Genomic DNA, 19,759 nt, shown 5'->3' on the forward strand with positions numbered 1-19,759 from the left:
TGAGGCCAAAGAATCCTCTCAGAATCGTCTTCTTCATCAATGTTCTTACCCCTAGTTTGCCAGCAATGAGGCCTTAAAGTACAGGCCAAGGGAAAAGGATGCAAAGCTTGTCTTATAAGTTCTTTGAAGTAGAATCTTATATTTAATTTTTAGTACAGTGCTTAATAAACATATTTATTGATTAAAGACATTTTTATAATAAGAGTATCTGAAGATAACATTTCTAGTCAATGTTAAAAGTTGGAAATAAAAATATAGAATAATACAGTAGAAATGTCATTTTCAAACATTTACATTTTATTTTTATTATTAAAATAATCTTCAAGGAAAAAAATATCAATGCAACACATGGATCATTACCAAAACATGTAAAATTCATCATACAAAAAAAAGGACTAATTTAGAAAATGCATTCCAAACATATGGCATTTTTTTTTATGGATTAAAGAAATCAAAGTACATGGTAGTGATATCACAGCTCATCTTTAAAGGCTGGCGTGCTGAGCAAGGAAAGTTCTTATTCGTTGTAAAAGTTCTTTCTTCACACTGTCAGGTACAAGTGCTGAAAATAGTGAAATAGAAACAGTCAGAAGTAAAACAGCATATGGACTACTTCCAATTCATATACAGTAAAGTTTGCCATGATTCATGCCTGTGAAAGAGGTTTCTATAAAGAAGCCAGGTTAATACCAGAAAAGGAACTTAAAAAGTTAAAAGTATGAAAAACATTAAAATATCTTTACCAGAGAGCTGAGATTTCCTCAGCATAGGTACTAATTCCTCTGCCTTAGCAGAGGATCTGAATGAGCTACTAAAGGTCATCTTTTTTTTGTGGCCAACCTTCTTACTGATGTTCTTTTGTGCCAACCAAACCAACTTGCAATTCTAGGCTTCTCTGTTCATGTTCTTGCCTATTCTCAGGTTGCTGAATATCCCATTTGTGTGTGTGAAATTAATGTACTTGTCTTTCTGCAGACTGTCCAATATTGACTATTTTACTTTCTGGCTATCTATGCCAATTTGCTGAGTATAAGGTGAAACTATCATTTAAATTTGCATTTTTTATTAGTAATCTTTCATATGGCTATTAAAAATCTGCAATTCTCCTTGTGAGAACTGCTTATAATCTTTGACCACTTAATAATTGGGGAAAGTCTCTCGGTCATTTATCCTAATTTAACTTCTCGTACACCCCTATATGTACATATACAATTATGTGTATGTGTGTTTGTGTGTGTGTATATTTAATGTGTTCTAATACTATTGCTTTCCTTGATATCAGAACAAAGATATTTGATACAGGGACTTTTTTTTTTTTGGGGGGGGGGCTGGTTATGTCATCTAGACCTATATCTCTCTACATATGGGTAACTCCAATGTGTACTACATATGGGACACTCCAATGTGTAGAAACTCCTATAGACCAGCAATTCCTTGGTAACTTCAAAGTCACCAACCCAATTGACTAAGGAATGTCTAAACAAACTGTAGTACATAAATGGAATATTATGGTGCTATAAGAAATGATAATCATGAAGAAAACTCATGAACTGATATAAAGTGAAATGGTCTAAAAGACAACACAATGACCACAAAAAAAGAGAAAAACAACCAAACAATAAAACCATCTCATCTGAATGCTAAATAAATAATAATAACTAAGCTTGGCCTTGAAGGAGAGATATGAGAATGAACTTCCCCCTGTATCTTTGCAGGCATGAGGCATTATGGGCACCAAATTATTACATATAATGCCAGAATTTTTTCATACTTCTCCATTCCCCCACCCCTTCACCTTCCCTCTTCTTTTTTCTTTATTGTAAGACACAAATTTCTGAAAGGGAGAGGGGGGAGGAATATGTAGGGAAATATAGGAAATACAAAAACAAAAGACATTGATAAAATTTTAATTCATTAATTATTAATTAAACTTAATTATTGATAAATTTTAAAAAAGAATCACCAGTGCAGTTTATAAGTTAATTGACCTTGCTTGTGATCACACAACCATTATGTTATTAAAGGCAAGACTCGAACTCTGGTCTTCCTGACTCTAAGGCAGGCTGCTTCTGCATCTTAAGGGCTAAGTGGTTGATTAAACATCACGAATAATTTATGCTACAAACAAAACCATAAATGCCATCATGGTATCAACTTCAAGAGAACAACATGACAAGATTTGCAAGGTCACTGCTCTCCCATGGTTCCAGAATTCAGATCAATTAACATTTTTTCCTTTCTTACTTCTGAGCAAACAAAGCATCAGAGGAGAAGTGGTGGATGGGGCTGCACTGAAAATTTTGCAGTTTAACAGACTGTCATGCAGTATAATTCTTGTCATATTTGGAGGTGGTGCAAATTAGGGGCTTGAAACAGACCTACTAAGCAAGTAAAGAAATCCCAGAATAATGGCTGAAGAAATGAAGATAGACTGTTTAAGTGTCAAATAATCAATCTAGTAACAGTAAGTACTAGACTTACTGTTTAAGTGTCAAATAATCAATCTAATGTACTAGACTTATAGTTAATCCAAAGTATTTAGTTCTATAGAATTTAGATTCCTAAAAGGATACTATTTCAAACAATTCATTTCTTACCTCTCCCTTTTGGAGTTATCTCTGCCACCAAGTCATCAACTGTGACATGTTCTAATCCTTTTTCTTTAATCACATCTTTAAAAGTCCAAAACAAAGTACAAATAACATAATTTTAAAAAGTCATATAATTAATTATAAGACTATATATTCTGTGTGACTAGATACTGTGATTCATGTCAGGAAAAACATAATGGATATAATGCAATCTTGTAAATACATTTTAAGTGTTTACTAGTTCATTAAAAAAATCTTACCCTCTTGTAAAATATATAACTTGTACATTTAACAAATACTAATCATAAAGCCCCAAATTGATAAAATTACCATTTTATTATGATGCTTAAATATAGCATTTGTGAGGAACTGGAATCTTCTGTTCAGTGAAGAGTTTATCTTGGAATAATCTTAGGTAAGTCATCAATTATAAGGAAACTAAAAAAAATTTTTTTTTCTGTGCTTAATTCACTTGGTTTGGCCAAAGTTTACACATGATATAACTACTCTGTTACCTTCTGTGGCCCACTTTGGACTGAAACAGTATTTGCCCAGGGCCAAAATAGTGAACCTAATGTACCTTCAAATGTTGCTTGCTAGAGGAAGCTAGAAGTGGAGCAGTGGACTCTGTTTTAGGAAAAGGAATGTACAGAAGGGAAAGGGAAAAAAATAGGAATAAAAACATTTTTATGGCACCTACTATGTGCCAGGCACTGACCTAAACCACTTCTCATTTGATAAAATAAAGTAGCTAATGTACAAGAGTGGGAGGGTAGATGAGTAGAGAGTGTGAGGATTAAAAAATACTTGGTTGTAGGCCACTCTGGTAAATAAATGCTATAAATCTACCTTCCTAAAAAACCTTTTTCAGGTCTCCTTAATCTTAGTACCTCTCCTCTGAGATTACCACCAGTTTATCCTGTCTTTATCTTTTTTTTTTTTTACATAGCTGTTTGCCTGTTGTCTCCCTCATTAAAGTGTGAGCTCCCTGAGGGCAGGTACTGTTTGTTTTCTTTTTTTTGTGTCCTCAGGTCTTAGCACCGTGCCTGGTACAGTGTAGGATCTTAATAAATGCTTCTTGATTTGACTTTGCTCATCAATGGAGTCCAGGGAGCACACAAAATGCTAATTTCCAATTTTCAGTCTGTTATCCTTCAAGATTTGGCTCAGATACTGCCTTTCTAGGAAAACCTCTCTGATCCCTCTGCTGTTCACTCCTTAAATGACTTCGTTTCTTACTCATTTCTGTATATGCTGTATTGCCTCCAATAAAGCATAATCAATTTAAGGGAAGAGACTTTTGTCTTTATGATCACAGTGGTGAGGTCACAGCTCTCCCTGAGGTGAGTATTTAGGCATTCCTAGCACCTAGCAGGATAATTTACACATAGCAGATACTTAATGAGTATAGGACCTATTATAAGTGATAAAAACTTGAATTGCAATAAATGACCAATTTACATATTTCAAAGACTACTAATGTCTAACAAAATTCTTATGTCAGGTATAAATAATAAATATAAATAATCTGTTAGCTTCAAGAAGCTATAAAACACTTTGTAAATCTAAATGAAGAAACATCCATTAGATATCCCAAGTGAATGATCTTTAGTGTGAGTAATCTTTAAATAAAATATTTAAGAACCCTTTATACGTAGGGAAATCCATTTTGTATATAAAGGAAGATTTTAAGTGAGAACATGACATCTGTTTCTCTTTTGTATCATATTAACAGTGTCTTACAGGTTACTTTTAATACCCAGACTTTCATACTAAGGACTTTCTTCTGAGTTTCTCTTTGAAAATAAGAACTACTTAGGAATGACAAATCTCACTAGTGGTGGTGATTTGTCTTCTCAATCTGTAGAGAGGGATTGAGAGAGATCTTAGCATTATCAAGTTTTCAGTCCGCATTTGTTTAAAATAAGAATCTGGGTAAGGACAAATTATCAAGTATATATGTGTATCTCTCTAATAGACACAAAATTAACAGACCTCAGTACAGCAAGACTAGCTTAAATTTATGACCAAATTAAACACTGATTACCTTTACAATGAGCTTTTAATTGATCTTTCCAACCACATTCAATTAATTTAGCTCTTAGCAACTCTTTAAGTCTGGGGGAAAAAAAAAGAATGTTAAACATTGGAAGTATAGAGCAGTTTAGTGCAGATTTCATTTATGAATCTTAAGACTTTTCTTTCATACACACAAGTTCAAACCTCTTCCTTAGTAATCAACTTTACTGATTAGCTCCACCTGCCTTTCCCAAACCAAAGGATTATAGATCATATGGGTCACACTGTGTTATGATACCTGAAGTTACAGTCCACTTCACATAGTCAAAGAAAGCCTGTTGAAAATGGTCTGTTTTAAGGATGAGGAAGCTAGAAGTGGAGCAGTGGATAGTGTGCTGAGCTTTCAATCAGGAAGACCTGAGTTCAAATTTGACCTCACAATCACCCCCTGACATAGGTATTACAGAAAATGTTATCATTTTATGGAAGGACAAACTAAGGTTCAGAAAGACTGAGGTGTGATTTGAACTCAGGTTATACCGTACTTCAAATCTTTGCTATCAAAATATTGGCTGAACTTTCATCTATTACTAAATCCAGAGGTTATTCTGGAAAGTAAATTTTTTTCCATTTTTTTTGTAGTTACTAATGACCTTAATCAAGAAAAAAAAGCTACCTTAATGATACTGAGTCCAATTCATTAAATGTTAACTTTTTCTTTCTTGCTACTAACCTCTGAATGTCACCTAAAGCTCTTTACAACCTACCTACCTTCAGTGTATTTACTCCTTTAACCACATTCTATCATCCAACCAAATGGACCTTTCCTTGATATTCCTCACACACAACTAACTGTCCATTTCCCATCTCTATGTCTTTGCTCTGGCCATCTCCCTATTTTCTTAACCTCTTGGAATTCCTTGTTTCCTTTAAGACTCAATTCAAGCATTACCTTCTACCATGAAGCCTTTCCTGATCTTCCCAGACCACTTTTTATTTATTTTGTATACACTTATATACATGTATCATTTTCCCTAATAAAATATAAGCTCACTGAGACTGAAAAATGTTTGATTTTTCTCTTTGAAGCTCTAGCATCAAGTATGATGTCTGGTATGTAGTAAATGCTTAATAAATGCTTGCTGAGTTATTGAAATAATTAAAGAGATCATCTAGTCAAGCTTCATATTTTTGCATAATGACAAAACCCGAGTCTCACTGAGATTAAATAACCCTGTCATATGGCAGAACTGCCCCTGCACATGGTGTTCTACTGTATCCAGGCCTTTGCTTAATCCCTATGCCTAGAAGATGTTTGAGAGTTCACTTGCTCTCTGACTCCAGAATCCTTAACTGCCTTCAAGGTGCTAACTACTATACAAAAGCCCTTTTAAAGAGGACTCCCAGGCTAGCCATCTCTTCATTTCCACTAGCTATACTCCTGTGGACTGGCCTTCCATTATGCTCCAAGGAAATTCATCATCCTGGGAGATTTTATCAATCTTGGTGTCCATATCTCATCAGTATTCTCAGTACCCTCTGCATGGGATTGAGGGTTAGAGGGAGGAGCACAAAACTCATCCCCAAATCTCCATTTAAAAAGAGCTCCCAGGACAGCCATCTCTTTATTTCTCCACAGTTAAATTCCTGGTCCCACCCTTCCCCTACTCTCCTCCCTTCTTGTTTCCCCTTTAGATTCCTTTAGCAGTCTTTCCCCATTAGATTGTAAGCTCCTTGGGGGCAAGGGCTATTTTTATTTTTTGTATGTGTATCCCTGGTGCTTAGCGCAGTGTTTGGCACATCCCAGGGTGTTTATTAAATGACTAGGCCTTTCTTGATACCTTCTATTGTTAATGGTCCTCTACTCCTTACCAAAATTTTGTGCATATTTTATAATAATTCATCTCTGTACATGTTATTGAAGAGCAGGGACCGCTTTGAATTCTTTGTGTCTTTTACACAGTAAGCACTTAATGAATATTTGAACTGGATAGACCAGATTTCTTAATTCTTTGTCCAATGTCCTATATATGTTACACTAATTGTAACATATTTTTGTTGATGCTTCCTCTTTTGTCACCTCAAACTCATAAGGCAGCATTCCACAGTATTAAGAGCACTTAAATGGAAATGGATCTGTGCTCTGGTTCCAGCTCAACAACTAACTAGTTGTGTCACCTTGTATAAGTGACTTAACCTTTCTGGGCTTCTGTTTTTTTTATCTACAGAATGAAGGAGTAAGCTAGATCTCTAATAATTCTTCCTAATCTTTTATTATTTTATTCCTTAGCTTTTCTTCCTAACCACCTTCTTCAACTGACCATCAACTGACTTACAAACCTAAGTGTGATAATGCTCCTAGATGGATCTTAATGAACTGAGAACTGAGAGCATTGGCAGAGGCAGAGATTTAGAAGTTGCATAAAAACAAGAATAAAAAAAAAAAAGCACCCTTTGGAAACCGTACTTTGCTACAGCTTTTCTTCGAGAAACAATTTTCTCAAGATATTGGAAATGGCTGGGGCAGCTAGGTGGTACTAAGCATTGGCCCTGGAGTCAGGAGGACCAGAGATCAAATCTGGTCTCAGACATTTGACACTTACTAGCTATGTGACCTTGGGCAAGTCACTTAACCCCAGTTGCCCTGCCTTCCCCCCTCAAAAAAAAAAGAAATTGGAAATGGATAAAAGAACAGACACTGACACATAATAAACATTTCTTTTAAGGAAATTTAACAAATATAAATCAGTCACTATATGAAAGCCCATAAACTACCTCAGAAAAAAGGAAATAATTTTTCTCCTTGTGAAGCAGACATAAGACATCACGAGTTTAAAATACAAACACTTCTAAAAGCTTATGGAAAAGATGATGGATGATTTTGACTACTTATCACTTTATAAAACATTGAGAATGAGTGGAAGGTAAAGTTTACAGAAAGCTTGGTAGAGACTTAATTAAGCTAGACCACCTAGAAAGTAATGAAAGGGGAAATTGGATGGAGAAAAATGGGGGGAAAACTATCAATATTTTTGTAAGAAACTTTTTTTCCCATCAATAAGTACTGATGACCATATCTGGATACTGACATTGCAGTCCGCCATATATATTATGTGAGAAAAGATATACTACTAAAGAAAACAAAAGTGGGAAAATTTGCTGCATGAGACCAAGTACAAAAAACACAACAGGCCAAGAAAACAACATACATAAGGACACTGAGGGAATCCATTAATCAACAAACATTCATTAAATGCCTACTATGTGCCAGGCACTGTATTAGGGCTAGGTGATACAACAACAAAAATCAAATGGTCCCTGCCCTGAATGAGCTTATCAGACAATACAATCGGAGGAATATTTAAGTTTATACAAAATAAATAAAAATTAAAAAATAGCATTTGAGGCTTGTGGGATAGTTCTACAAAGTTTTCTTATAGAAGGTGGCATGAGAATTCAATTTTGCTGTTAACTACGGATTCAGTGAGGTAGAGATGAGAAGGGAGTGAATTCTAGGCAAGAGGAGTGCCTATACAAAGGAAAAGAAACAGTAGTGCTATCTGTGAAGAAAAGCAAGGTCAGTTTGGTAGCACAGTATATATGAGAAGGGAAATAAGTATAATAAGGTTGGAAAAGTAAACTGGTACCAGCTTATGAAGGGACTTTAAAAAGGGGTTTATGTGACACTCATGGTAATAGGGAACAAATGGAGTTTACTAAGGCATGAGAAGGGAAAAGGCATACTTTTGTAAGTGATACAGGAAATGACTGTGAGGTGCTAAATAATTAAATATCACTCTTTACTGTCTATAAAGAAGCATTTAATTTAGTAAAGTAAAATGCCAAATTATGGACTCTCCAACAAGGTATCTCATACACATATGTAAACAAACATCATAAATGATTCTGCTGAGACTATAATAGAGATAATTGGTGACATTTTAATTTTTAATATCAAATGAGGAATAAACAGGGAGACATATCCTAGCAAAAAGTGTTTGTCATTGTAATGGAGACTGACCAGCACAGAATCCAAATAAAAGAGGGATTTCTTATAGATAGTGAGATACTTCTGACACGTGAGAGTTTTTTTCTTTTTTCTTTTGGATGAAATGTATTGATTGCATCTTATATGAGATCCACAATCTCCCAGGAGTTTGACCTATTTACAAGGGAAAAACCAAATGGATGAAGAATGTTTAAGGTCTAGTAGCTGAATAGAGAAGTCAAAGAGACGGTCCATCAATTTAAATGGATGAATAAAGCATTTATCATACGCCAAGCCCCGAGAAGACAATTAGGAAAGTAAGATAGTTCCTGCTCTCAAAGAGCCCAGAGTATATCCTAATGGGATAGACAACACATTTTGAAAGATATCAACTGCAGGTCAAATGGAAAATTCCCATGGTCTTTAAAGTGAATTGACAAAGTCAGAATGCCTCTTCTTTAACGTCATTAGTTAATGTTACTATTCTCAGGGTTTAGTGTCCTCATTAGGTTGTGAGGGGAGATTGGTGGTCAAGATGGTGAAGGTGGTTCTGACTTGACTGGTATAAGCTTCAGCCTCATACTTCTCCCTCAGGGTACCCTGCTGCTTCATCTAGGCTGGCTTACCCCTTCTCCATAGGAGTTGCTTCCCTCTATAATGGCTGTGAAGGCTGAGCTGGAAGCTGATAGTTTGGGGTGGGGGATAGACATGGGACTACCATTCCCAGAGCTGCTGTGCTTATGCACTAGGCCAAGAACTGACTATCTAGAAAAGATTGGGGTGGAGTGTGTTTAGGTACTCTGAATGACTTCTTCCTCCAAGTTTTTCCTTCAAAAAAAGGTCCATCTTTTCAAGAGCAATATTATTCTGGTGATACTATATGGTTGTGAGTTGTGGGAGAATTTTCAAGAAAATTCTGATTCATCCAAAAGAAAAGAGAGAAATTCATGGTAGTTATGTGTAGGTTGTAATATATTACCCACATAGAATTTTAGCTGAGAAACAGTATAAAATATATTGGAGAGAAGTATGATCAGAAAAGGACTGACTCAGGTCATATTTCAAAAATGAGAGATGACCAATGGACAACCTTTATGCATCACCACTGGTAGCCACATAATAGTAAGAGAAGGTTCCCAGGGGTGGCCAGGTAGCACAGTGAGTAAGAGTACCAGCCCCAGTGTTGGGATGACCTGGGGATCGAATCTGGGCTCAGACACTTAGCACCCACGCAGAAACACCTGGCCGTGTAACCTTGAGAAAGTTATTTAACCCCAATTGCTTTAAAAAAAAAAAAAGAGAGAAAGCCCCCAACATATCAGCTGGATTCTTCATACAGATTTTATGGGATGGACAAGAATGGTGCAAGACAGGGTGTGGTTGGGTTTTGATCTATAGTACCAGGAGGAGTATTTATACTTGATAAGATCCACCCAAGTTCTGAAGTAAGATATCCTTAATTTTCCTTTACAAAAGTTAAGAATGAAGTCCAAAATTCAACTTCCTATAAACCTTTTACATGTGGTCTGCTACTTTCCTGGATGATATAGGCATTTCTAAAGATTTACGTTTATAGTAATATAAAATTTGCTTGACCAATCAAGCAAAATATTACTTACCGTTCTCGCTCACCAGTTTCTATCAGTTTCTGGTTAATAGTTGCTCTCATCTGTGCATCTTTGTTCATTTTGCTAATCTACATTAAAAACAAGTATGGTTTTATAGCATTATTTTCCAAATCCAATAGTCAGGATCGCATTTATTTCATATTTTACCTGCTGCTTGGAATGCCGCTTTAAAGATGATTTTCAATAATATTTACTTACAGAATCCCAGGATGCAACACATTGATAAAACTTTTTAATCCTACTTATACACCCTCTATTTAATCTTTGGTTAATTTTAATTTTTGTACCCACATAGTACATTCCATGTTGACATCATAAAGCCAAAGAAAATACCAACCAATCAGTTTACACACAAGAGTCAGTCACCATGCTTGATAGTCAGTGAGTTCTGTCAATATCAGCAAATCACTTCTGGGAGAAGATGTATAAATTACTTTCCTGGACTAGTAGTCTATTACTATTACTACTTTGACAACAGTGAAATATATGAAAAGAAAATAACTTTAAAGTGTGTCCAAATTTTTTCATTGATCTATGCTACCTAGGATTCATTTAGAGTTATCATAGTTGCTGGAAAGTCCAATTCAACAAAGATATAAGACTAGTTTAGTGGAAGGACTACTGGATTAGAAATCAAAGGACCTGAATTCAAATTCCAGCTTTGCCACTTAACTCAGTACAGTAGAAATCAATCATGTAACCTCTGATATCTTCATCTATATAACTAAGGGGTTGGGTTCAATGGCCTTTGAGCTCTCTTTTACATCTAAATTCAAGATACCTTCATATTAGGTACTGGGGATACAATGGCAAAAAGTTAACAATCCCACACTTCAAGGAGCTGATAATCTACTTAAGGAAGAGCAGTAGAACACACAAACTAACAAGAGGTAAACTTGAGAAGTATTACTATCTAAAGATATCAAGGAACGTTAAATATATTTTTTAAAACTATTAATATTAATTATGCTATTTTTCTACACCTTCTACTCTATGGTCCTTGCAGGTTTTGGATGAAATTTCCCTCTGTTGTACTCAAATGGACTTCTACTAAATGAAGTGGTTTTTATTACAGTAGTTATACAGATATTTCTTTCTGTGTCAGTTTGCTGATGTGAAAGGCAAACAAAAAATCCCAAACAATATATTTGTTCCTTTCAAAAGGCTGCATGACTGCATCCAGATGAGAGGGCATATTTAGATTTCATTTTTTAAATGAGTTACCTGGCCTGGAGGATGGCATTAAAAAAAAAAAAACACAACATACCTGTACAATGGCAATAAATGCACTTTTAAAAATACCTTTGCTAATTAACAAAATGAAGACGCTATTTCTGATTATACTCCTCACTTTGTGGAAAAATTTCCAATATAACATATCTAAAGTGATAAAAAAAAAATGGAGTCATAAACCTGAGGTTCTTAGCCAGTCTTGTGTCATGGATTCCTTAGGCAGTCTAGTGAAATGCACAAAACACACATGTCTATATGTTGAAGGCATTCTAACTAGAACTCATGTATAAAGGTTTGGCTTGCACTGAATGCTAAAATTCCTTTACCAGCTCTGCTGCTTTCCTTTGCCTTTTCCTTCAGTGGGGTATAGCCAAACTAAAACAGTGGAAAAAGCACTAGCTTTAAACCTGGTTTTGCCCCTTATAATCTCTGTGTCCCTGAGCAAACAACTTTCACGAACACTCTACATTTCAAAATGTGCAAGAAGAGGATGAACTCTTTAGCTTCCAGCACCCAGATTCTCCGATTTACTGCTTTACTGAGTTAAAAACAGTATAGGATTTCCAATATAGCAAAATTTATGCTTCCCTAGCAGGGGTCCAAGGTTAACACGGGGGAAAGTCTGTAAAGTTTGAGACTATGAGAACGTAAAGCGGCCAAGTCATGATGCATTTATTAAGCGCCTAGCTATATGTTACGCACAGCTAATCGCTGCAATCACCAAGCAGTCACTCGACTTCCCTTCAATCCATTCACTAAATTGATTTTAACCTAGTCCAACCAGCTCGTTTTACAGACGTTTCTTTTTCACTGAAAGCTCCGCAGTCCAGTGAACAGATGACAGCTTTAAAAGAGCCCGCGGGGCTGGTTTGCACCAGTCCCCCTCACCCTGAAAGCTTAGCCGCGAAAAGCTGGTGGAGGAAAATAAGAAATTTGGGGCTACAGAGGATATGGAGTATGGGGCCGGCATGACAAAGAAATATGACATGGAACTAGCTCCGGGCCCATCTCACTTTGTCAAGCTCCAGGGGTAACGCCACCAGGAAAGGGTACGACCGTCCAGCCGGAGACCTCGGGGGTGTCTCTCTTGGTTGGTCCCAGGCCCTCGGCGGGAGAAAAAAGGAATGCGCAACACCCTGCGCTATCTCCGTGAAGGAAGGCAGGAGATAACCCGGTCTAATTAGACAGACACCTACCGTAGCCTTGACTCCTCCAAAGCTTTCTCCAGAAGCAACACCAGCAGCTACAGGAAGCAACAAAAAGTGTTTCCGGGGCTTAGCGGGTTCTAAGAAACTTCACAACACTCACGTGACCGGCTGTCTATTCGCTTAGCCTTCTGGGTGAACGAATCTATGAGCCCGTGGTGGAGTTAGGGTCAGATCTCAAAAAATGGGAAACAAAAAACTACCTTTCCCAGTATACATTGCGGTTTAAGACTCTCCTTCCCAGCTGGGTTCTGCCTTCTTCGAAAACTACACTTCCCAGAAGCCCACCGACCTGCAGAGCTCTCTGGGACAGGATTGAGATACTCTCCAACCCTACAGAAGCAGAAAGAGACGCGGACCTTTTAACCACGTTTGTAAAGTTGTTAGCGGTGCTCCACCTGACGCGGAGTGATGGAGGTGGCGGCTAATTGCTCTTTGCGAGTGAAACGGCCCCTGTTGGACCCACGCTTCGAGGGCTACAAACTGTCCTTGGAGCCTCTGCCCTGTTACCAGCTGGAGCTGGACTCAGGTGAGTGGGGTAGGACCTTGGCCGCCTTCCCTCGTTCTTCCTGCTCCGTCTCCTCCGGGACTTCAACCTCAGCTGCCCGCCCTTCCCGGAAGTCTGGCCGTGGAAGAAAACGTGTCGGCCTCGGAGCTGTTGGCCCCTCGGCGCTCCTCCAGCCCTCCTTTCCTCGAATGTCGGTCGGTGCTTGGCGCGCGGCAGCCGCCCCAGAGTCCCCCAACCCCAGTCAGGGCTTCGCCAGACTCTGGTCTCTCCGCGTTCATTTCTTCCCTCTGTGAGTCTGCCCGTTGGCACAAGTTAGCCCAGGACCCCGGCCCAGGAATCCTACCATTAATGAGCCTTCTATAAGAAGCCTGCCGTATATTGCTATCACTTTTCCAGACAAACTGGCCTATCCCAGCTGTACCTGTACTCGACTTTAAATTTCCGTCTTCTGTGCCTTTGCACAGGCCGTGTTCCCCCCTACCTGGCACGCAACACCTCTCCACCTCTTCCCTTTAGACTATCTTTGTCTTCCTTCAGAGCTCAGTTCAGGGGCTCCTTCCACACTAGGATCCTCTTTCCCACCATCCTTGGTTAGTAGCATTCCCTTGAATTTACCTCATAGTACTTTTTGCACCGGTTTACTTAAAGACCTAAGCTTCCAGAGGGTAGGGACAGTTTTTCCTTTTGAGTGGATCCTCAGCGCCTAATTAAGGGGCAGCATCGTTCAGTGATTAGAGGGGGTCTTAGAGTCAGAAAAACCAGGTTTTCAGGTACACAGTGAGTCACCCTCTCCTGCGAATCCCAGGCCTCTCTCACTGAACCGTAAAGGACCGCTGATGTACTTGGGTAGGAGTTTACCGAAATTTCTCCACTTTGATGGGAAGATGAGAGATAAGAGGGTGGAAATTTCCAGTGTCCTCTAAGCCTCAGTGCTTACTGCATTCTGTGACCTTCGGCCATCCACTTCCCCTCTCTTCCCAGTGTAGTCATCTACTGTTTGCTTGAAGATCAATGGTGAAGGGGCATCCCTCGTTTTTCTTTTTATGTGAAATCAAAACTGCTTCCTTGCATCATCTGCCCTGGTATCACAGACAAATTTTAATCCTTTCACTTTCCTGTCTTTCAAATACTGTTATATATACTTATATATATCCTTAGCACTAAGGTGAGTTGTTTTCCTGAATTTCTTTATTTGAAATAACTAGGAAACACCCACGTTGTTAACAAGCCATTAAAGCACTTGGTAGTGACCACTTGCTTTAAAAAAAATTTTCAGTAAGATAGTTGTCAGCAGACATTTTATTAAGCTCCTCCGCTGTGCCAAGCACTGTGCCAAACACTGGTGACACAAAGCAAAAGAAGAAATCCTTCTAAAGGAACTCGAAATCTAATTGGGGTTGCAACATGCAAATAATTGTGTACAAATAAAATATAATCAGCGATAACCTTAGAGGGAAGACCCTAAAATTAAGGGGTATGGGAAAAAGCATCCTGTAAAAGGTGGGACTTGGTGAGACTTGAAGGAAGAAGCCAGGAGGCAGAGATGAGGAAGGAGAGAGTTACAAGCATGAGGGATGATCAGTCATTGTGAATGCTTGAGTGGGGAGTTGTAGTTTGCTGTGCTAGTATCACCAGATCCCAAAGTCATTGTGGGAGTAAGATGTAAATACTGGAGAAGTAGTAATGGGCCAGATTATGAAGTATAAAGATAATAGCTTATCTTTACATAGTGCTTACTTTCTCTCAATTTCTTGTGAGTTAGGTAGTGTTAAGTAATAGCACACCCTTTTACTGATGATGAAACATCAGCCAAGATAATTAAAGTTACTGAACTGGGACTAGCAGAGGCCAGGTCCTCTGATTGTATTCTTTCCTGTATCTCATGCTATCACTAGAGTAACTGTGCTGCTAGTACTGAGTGAACATATCAGATTGTGAAGTATATTTTAGGCAAGTTTTGTGGACATTTTCTATTTAATAACAAAATAACATCTAGCAAACAAGAACATTCCATCTCTGTCTCAGTGCTTTTTCATACAGTTGAAGGCAGTCCTTCCATTCCTTCAAGGAAAGCTCAGGTGCCACCTCTAGCAAGTTCTTTTCTAGTTTCAAAGTGAACTGGCCCTAGAGTCAGGAAGACCTGAATTCAGTTCCTCTGCCAGATACTTCCTAGTGGTGTGATCTTGGGCAGTTCACTCAACTTTTCTCAACTTCACTCAGTTACTTCATTTATAAAATGAGGATAAAGTCCCATGAGAATAAACTCACCTCACATGATTGTTCTGAGGATCAGATGAGTCCTTCTAAACCTTAAAGTGCTATATAAATGTTAACTATTATTGTTATTTGAAAAATCTATGATTTAATGGAAGGTGTCTGGGCTACTAGTTATTTTCTCCATATGATACTATTTTCTTTTTTAAATGATTAAGATTTATTTTTAAATTAAAAACATTTTAAAAATCACCCTCCATTGAGAAAATAAAGCTGTCAGTACCAATGTAGTCTCCCCAAGTGAATTCTCCCATCAGCTTTGTTTGAAAATATGTTTCAGTGTTTTAAGTTAATGACTTCTATTAGGAAGTCAGTGGCTTTCTATTATCTTTCTGTCAGGAAATAGATGAGTATTGCATCCTTATTCTTTTGGACTTATTGTTCATTTTTGCTTTGATCAGAGTTCTAAAATGTTTCTAAGTTTTCTTTAAAATAGCATATAATACAATTTCCATTGTGCATGAAAAACTACTGAATTTTGTGACTTGCTTGGTTTTATCAGTCTTGATGGTCAATGAAAATTGCCATAACATTTGCTTAAAATGAGATAAATTTTGTTATCTAGTGGCTTTAGTGTGACATAAAACCTCTCCAAATGGGGGATCTATGTGTCTTTTAGGAAGTCTTTACTGATAAACTATTTCTAGACTTGTTTAGGGATCCATTCCACCAGGCCTACTATGAGCAGTTAGTATAGAAACCATCATAGCCCAGCAGTAATTGGTCTGTAACTTACAGTCTTGGAGAATGGCTTGGATTCCTGAGATCTTATTGTTTCTGGCCAAACTGTTAATTTGTGCCAGTAAATCCAAGTGTTTTTGACTCTAAAATTGACTAGCCTGAGAACCATGCTGCCTCTTAATCCAGTGATATTGTCTGTAATAAGGAGAATGTTTAAATTGCTTAGAGATAAGTTTTTTTTCTGATTTTTTAGAAATGCTTAGAGCACTAATCCCACTTAATTAACAGTTCCAAAAAAATGTGTAGTCTTCCCCCTCTTTTTATTAATTTTTTTTAAAGTTTTTAACATTCATTTCCATAAGATTTTGAGTTCCAAATTTTCTCTCCATCTCTCCCCTCCCCTCCAGATGACATGCATTCTGATTACCACTTCCCCCATTCTGCCCTCCCTTCTATCACCCCACTCCCACCCCCCCTTATCCTCTTCCCTCTTACTTTCGTGTAGGGCAAGATAGATTTCTGTACCCCATTGCCTGTATATTTTATTTCCCAGTAGCATGTAAAAACAACTTTTAACATTTGTTTTTAAAACTTTGAGTTCCAAATTCTCTCCCTTCTTCCCTCTTTACCCACCCTTGTTGGCAAAGCAGTTCCATATAGGTTATACATGTGTAGTTATGCAGAACACTTCCATAATAATTATGTTGTGAAAGACTAAGTACATTTCCCTCCATCCTGTCCCTCCCTCCCACTTATTCTATTTTCTCCTTTGACCATGTCCCTTTTCAAAAGTGTTTGCTTCTAACTACTCCTTCCCCCAATCTACCCTCCCTTCTATCATCACCCCCACCCCATCCCTTATCTGCTCCCCCCTTACTTTTCTGTAGAGTAAGATATCCAATTGGTTGTGTATGTTATTCCTTCCTTAAGCTAAATCTGATGAGAGTAAGGTTCACTCATTCCCTCCTACCTCTCCCCTCTTCCCCTACTTTGTAAAATTTTTTTCTTGCCTCTTTTATGTGATACAATATACCCCCATTCTATCTCTTCCTTTCTCCTCCTAATATATTCCTCTCCCACCCCTTAATCTTATTTTTAGATATCCTTTCATATTCAACTCACCTTGTGCCCTCCATCTATCCATCCATCCATCTAGATGCCATCTTTCCATGTAGGAATGTAAACAGTTCAACTTTAATAAGTCCTTTATGATTTCTCTTTCCTGTTTACCTTTTCATGCTTTTCTTGAGTCTTGTCTTTGACAGTCAGATTTTCCATTCAGCTCTGGCCTTTTCAGCAAGAATGCTTGAAAGCCCTCTATTTCATTGAATGTCCATTAAAAAAAAGTATTATACTCAGTTTTTCTGGTAGGTTATTCTTGGTTTTAATCCTAGCTTCTCGACCTCTGGAATGTTATATTCTAAGCCCTTCAATCCCTTAATGTAGAAGCTGCTAGGTCTTGTGTTATCCTGATTGTATTTCCACAATACTCAAATTTTTTCTTTCTGGCTACTTGCAATATTTTCTCCTTGACCTGGGAACTATGGAATTTGGTAACAGTATTCCTAGGAGTTTACCTTTTTGGGATCACTTTCAAGAGGTGATTGGTGAATTCTTTAAATTTCTATTTTACCCTCTAGTTCTAGAGGATCAGGGCAGTTTTCCTTGATAATTTCTTGGAAACTGATGTCTAGGCTCTTGTTTTGATCATGGCTTTTAAGGCATTCCAGTAATTTTTAAATTATCTCTCCTGGATCTATTTTCTAGGTCAGTGGTTTTTCCAATGGGATATTTCACATTATTTTTGGTTTTTTTCATTCTTTTGGTTCTATTTTATAATTTCTTGATTTCTCATAAAGTCATTAGCTTCCATTTGCTCCATTCTAATTTTGAAGGAATTATTTTCTTCAGTGAGCTTTTGGGCCTCCTTTTTCACTTGACCAATTCTGATTTTTAAAGCATTCTTTTTTCTCATTGGTTTTTTTGGACTTCTTTTGACTTTGGGGTTGGTCTATTTTTTAAGGTTTTTAATTTTTATTCTTTGATATTTCTTTGAGTCTCCTTTAACAGGTTGTTGACTCGTTTTTCATGATTTTCTTGCATCACTCTCATTTCTTTTCTCAATTTTTCCATGACCTATGACCAATTCATATTTTGCTTAGAGACTTTTGATGTAGGGGCCTTGATTTTGTTGTCTTCTGGTTGTATGTTTTGATCTTCTTTGTCACCAAAGTGTGATTCTGTAGCCTGAGTGTTTTTATGCTGTTTGCTCATCTTCCCAGCCAAATACTTTACTTTCTAACTCTTTGTCAAGGTGAGACTCTGCTTCTATTGGGGGTTGGTATTGGTGGGGGTGTACTGTCCCAGGCTTCAGGGGTTTTGTACAACTGTTTTCAGAGATACTTCTAGGGATCTGTAAATATTCAGCTCTTTCAAGGTGGTATGTTCAAAGGAGAGGTGTTTACTCCTCTCCTGGGCTGTGCTTTGGTCTGTAAGTGACCCGAGGTACTCTTTTCTACCTTGGAACTGAGAGAAGGATTCCTTCTCTGCTGCTGCCACAGCAAATTCCACCACTTCAACGCTCCTCCTCACCCCAGGACTGCGCCCAGATCTAAGCAGGACAAAGCAAGAGAATCCTGTCTCAGTGCTAGCAGAGAGATCCCTGTAATCCCTCTCTGATCAGCCACTCCATCTCCATACCTTCTGTGGGCCCAGAGCTCTGGAAGCAGCCTCTGCTTCTGCCATCCCTGCCCCAGGCCTGGGGCTGGACCACATTCCTCTTTCACTCTCATTCGGGTCCCATAGAGTTTTTCCACTTACATTATATGCTGTCGTTGGTGTTTGTGTGTTGAGAAGTCTGGAAACTGCCACAGCTGCCAGTGATTCCATCCCATGAGGCCTGCTCTGGTACAACCCACACAGGGTTTTGTTCCACACCCAGCCTGGTGCGATAGACACTTCCTGTCAACTTTCCAGTCATCTTGGGCTAGAGATTTGTTTCACTCTGTCATTTTGTGGGTTCTGTAGCTCTAGAACTTGTTTAGAGTTGTTTTTTACAGGTGTTTGGAGGTGTTTGGGGGAGAGCTAAAGCAAATCCCTGCTTTTACTCTGCCATCTTGGCTCTGCCTGCCTCCCTCCAAATTTGTAAATAGTCTTAAGGAACTTTTCCTGGATAATATTTTGTGACATTATGGGTATAGTACTGGCCTTGGAGGCAGAAGACCTGGGTTCATTTCTGTCACCTCTGACATGAATGAGTTAAGTTCTCAGAGCCTCAGTTATCTCATCTTTAAAATGAAGAGGTTGTTTTTTTAGTAGCTATGCATACTGCTTCTAGGCACATTAGGCCTGTTATATATATGTACACACTGCCACACATGTGAGGTATGAGTATAAAATTAATGAAACTTATTTAAAAAAACAAACAAATAATGCCACATAGAGATGGGTGTGCTTCAAAGTTGTTAACACTGGGATGCAGACCTTTGTTATTGCCATCTCACAAAAAATGCTTTTGAAATTGTTTTCTGGTACAGTGTAATATATCTATCTGTCCATCCATCTATCTATTCATCTATCTATCTATCTATCTATCTATCTATCTATCTATCTATCTATCTATCTATCTATCT

General features: G+C 37.9%; 2 protein-coding genes across 3 annotated transcripts in view; one reads left to right on the plus strand and one right to left on the minus strand.

Moving 5' to 3' along the window:
• Positions 1-276: 276 nt before the first annotated feature.
• On the minus strand, positions 277-12,786 carry ENY2 (ENY2 transcription and export complex 2 subunit). The gene is made up of 5 exons (XM_069081068.1): positions 12,656-12,786; positions 10,218-10,294; positions 4,639-4,709; positions 2,598-2,672; positions 277-562 (listed from the first exon to the last, which is right to left on the minus strand). The coding sequence occupies exons 2-5, from the start codon at positions 10,283-10,285 to the stop codon at positions 486-488; spliced, it is 291 nt and encodes a 96-aa protein (XP_068937169.1). The 5' UTR covers positions 10,286-10,294; positions 12,656-12,786; the 3' UTR covers positions 277-485.
• A 149-nt stretch (positions 12,787-12,935) lies between these two features.
• Positions 12,936-19,759, plus strand: part of NUDCD1 (NudC domain containing 1) — a 118,798-nt gene continuing 111,974 nt past the window's right edge. For both annotated transcript variants that reach the window (XM_069081066.1, XM_069081067.1), the window contains exon 1: positions 12,936-13,193. In XM_069081066.1, coding sequence (XP_068937167.1) covers positions 13,076-13,193 — 118 coding nt within the window. In that variant the 5' untranslated portion in view covers positions 12,936-13,075. The remainder of the gene's footprint in view (positions 13,194-19,759) is intronic.

This window comes from Petaurus breviceps, unplaced genomic scaffold, assembly GCF_028583685.1.
Source record: "Petaurus breviceps papuanus isolate PSGF00001 unplaced genomic scaffold, PetGlider_PUasm1.0 98, whole genome shotgun sequence".
NCBI lineage: Eukaryota > Metazoa > Chordata > Mammalia > Diprotodontia > Petauridae > Petaurus > Petaurus breviceps.

Excerpts from the sequence above, each read along its gene's own strand:
- ENY2 (XM_069081068.1), bottom strand. The coding sequence starts at position 10,285 with ATGAACAAAGATGCACAGATGAGAGCAACTATTAACCAGAAACTGATA. Across the intron at positions 2,673-4,638 it reads ATTAAAAGCTCATTGTAAAG|ATGTGATTAAAGAAAAAGGA; the intron begins GTAATCAGTGTT and ends GGACTTTTAAAG. Across the intron at positions 563-2,597 it reads GATAACTCCAAAAGGGAGAG|CACTTGTACCTGACAGTGTG; the intron begins GTAAGAAATGAA and ends CACTATTTTCAG.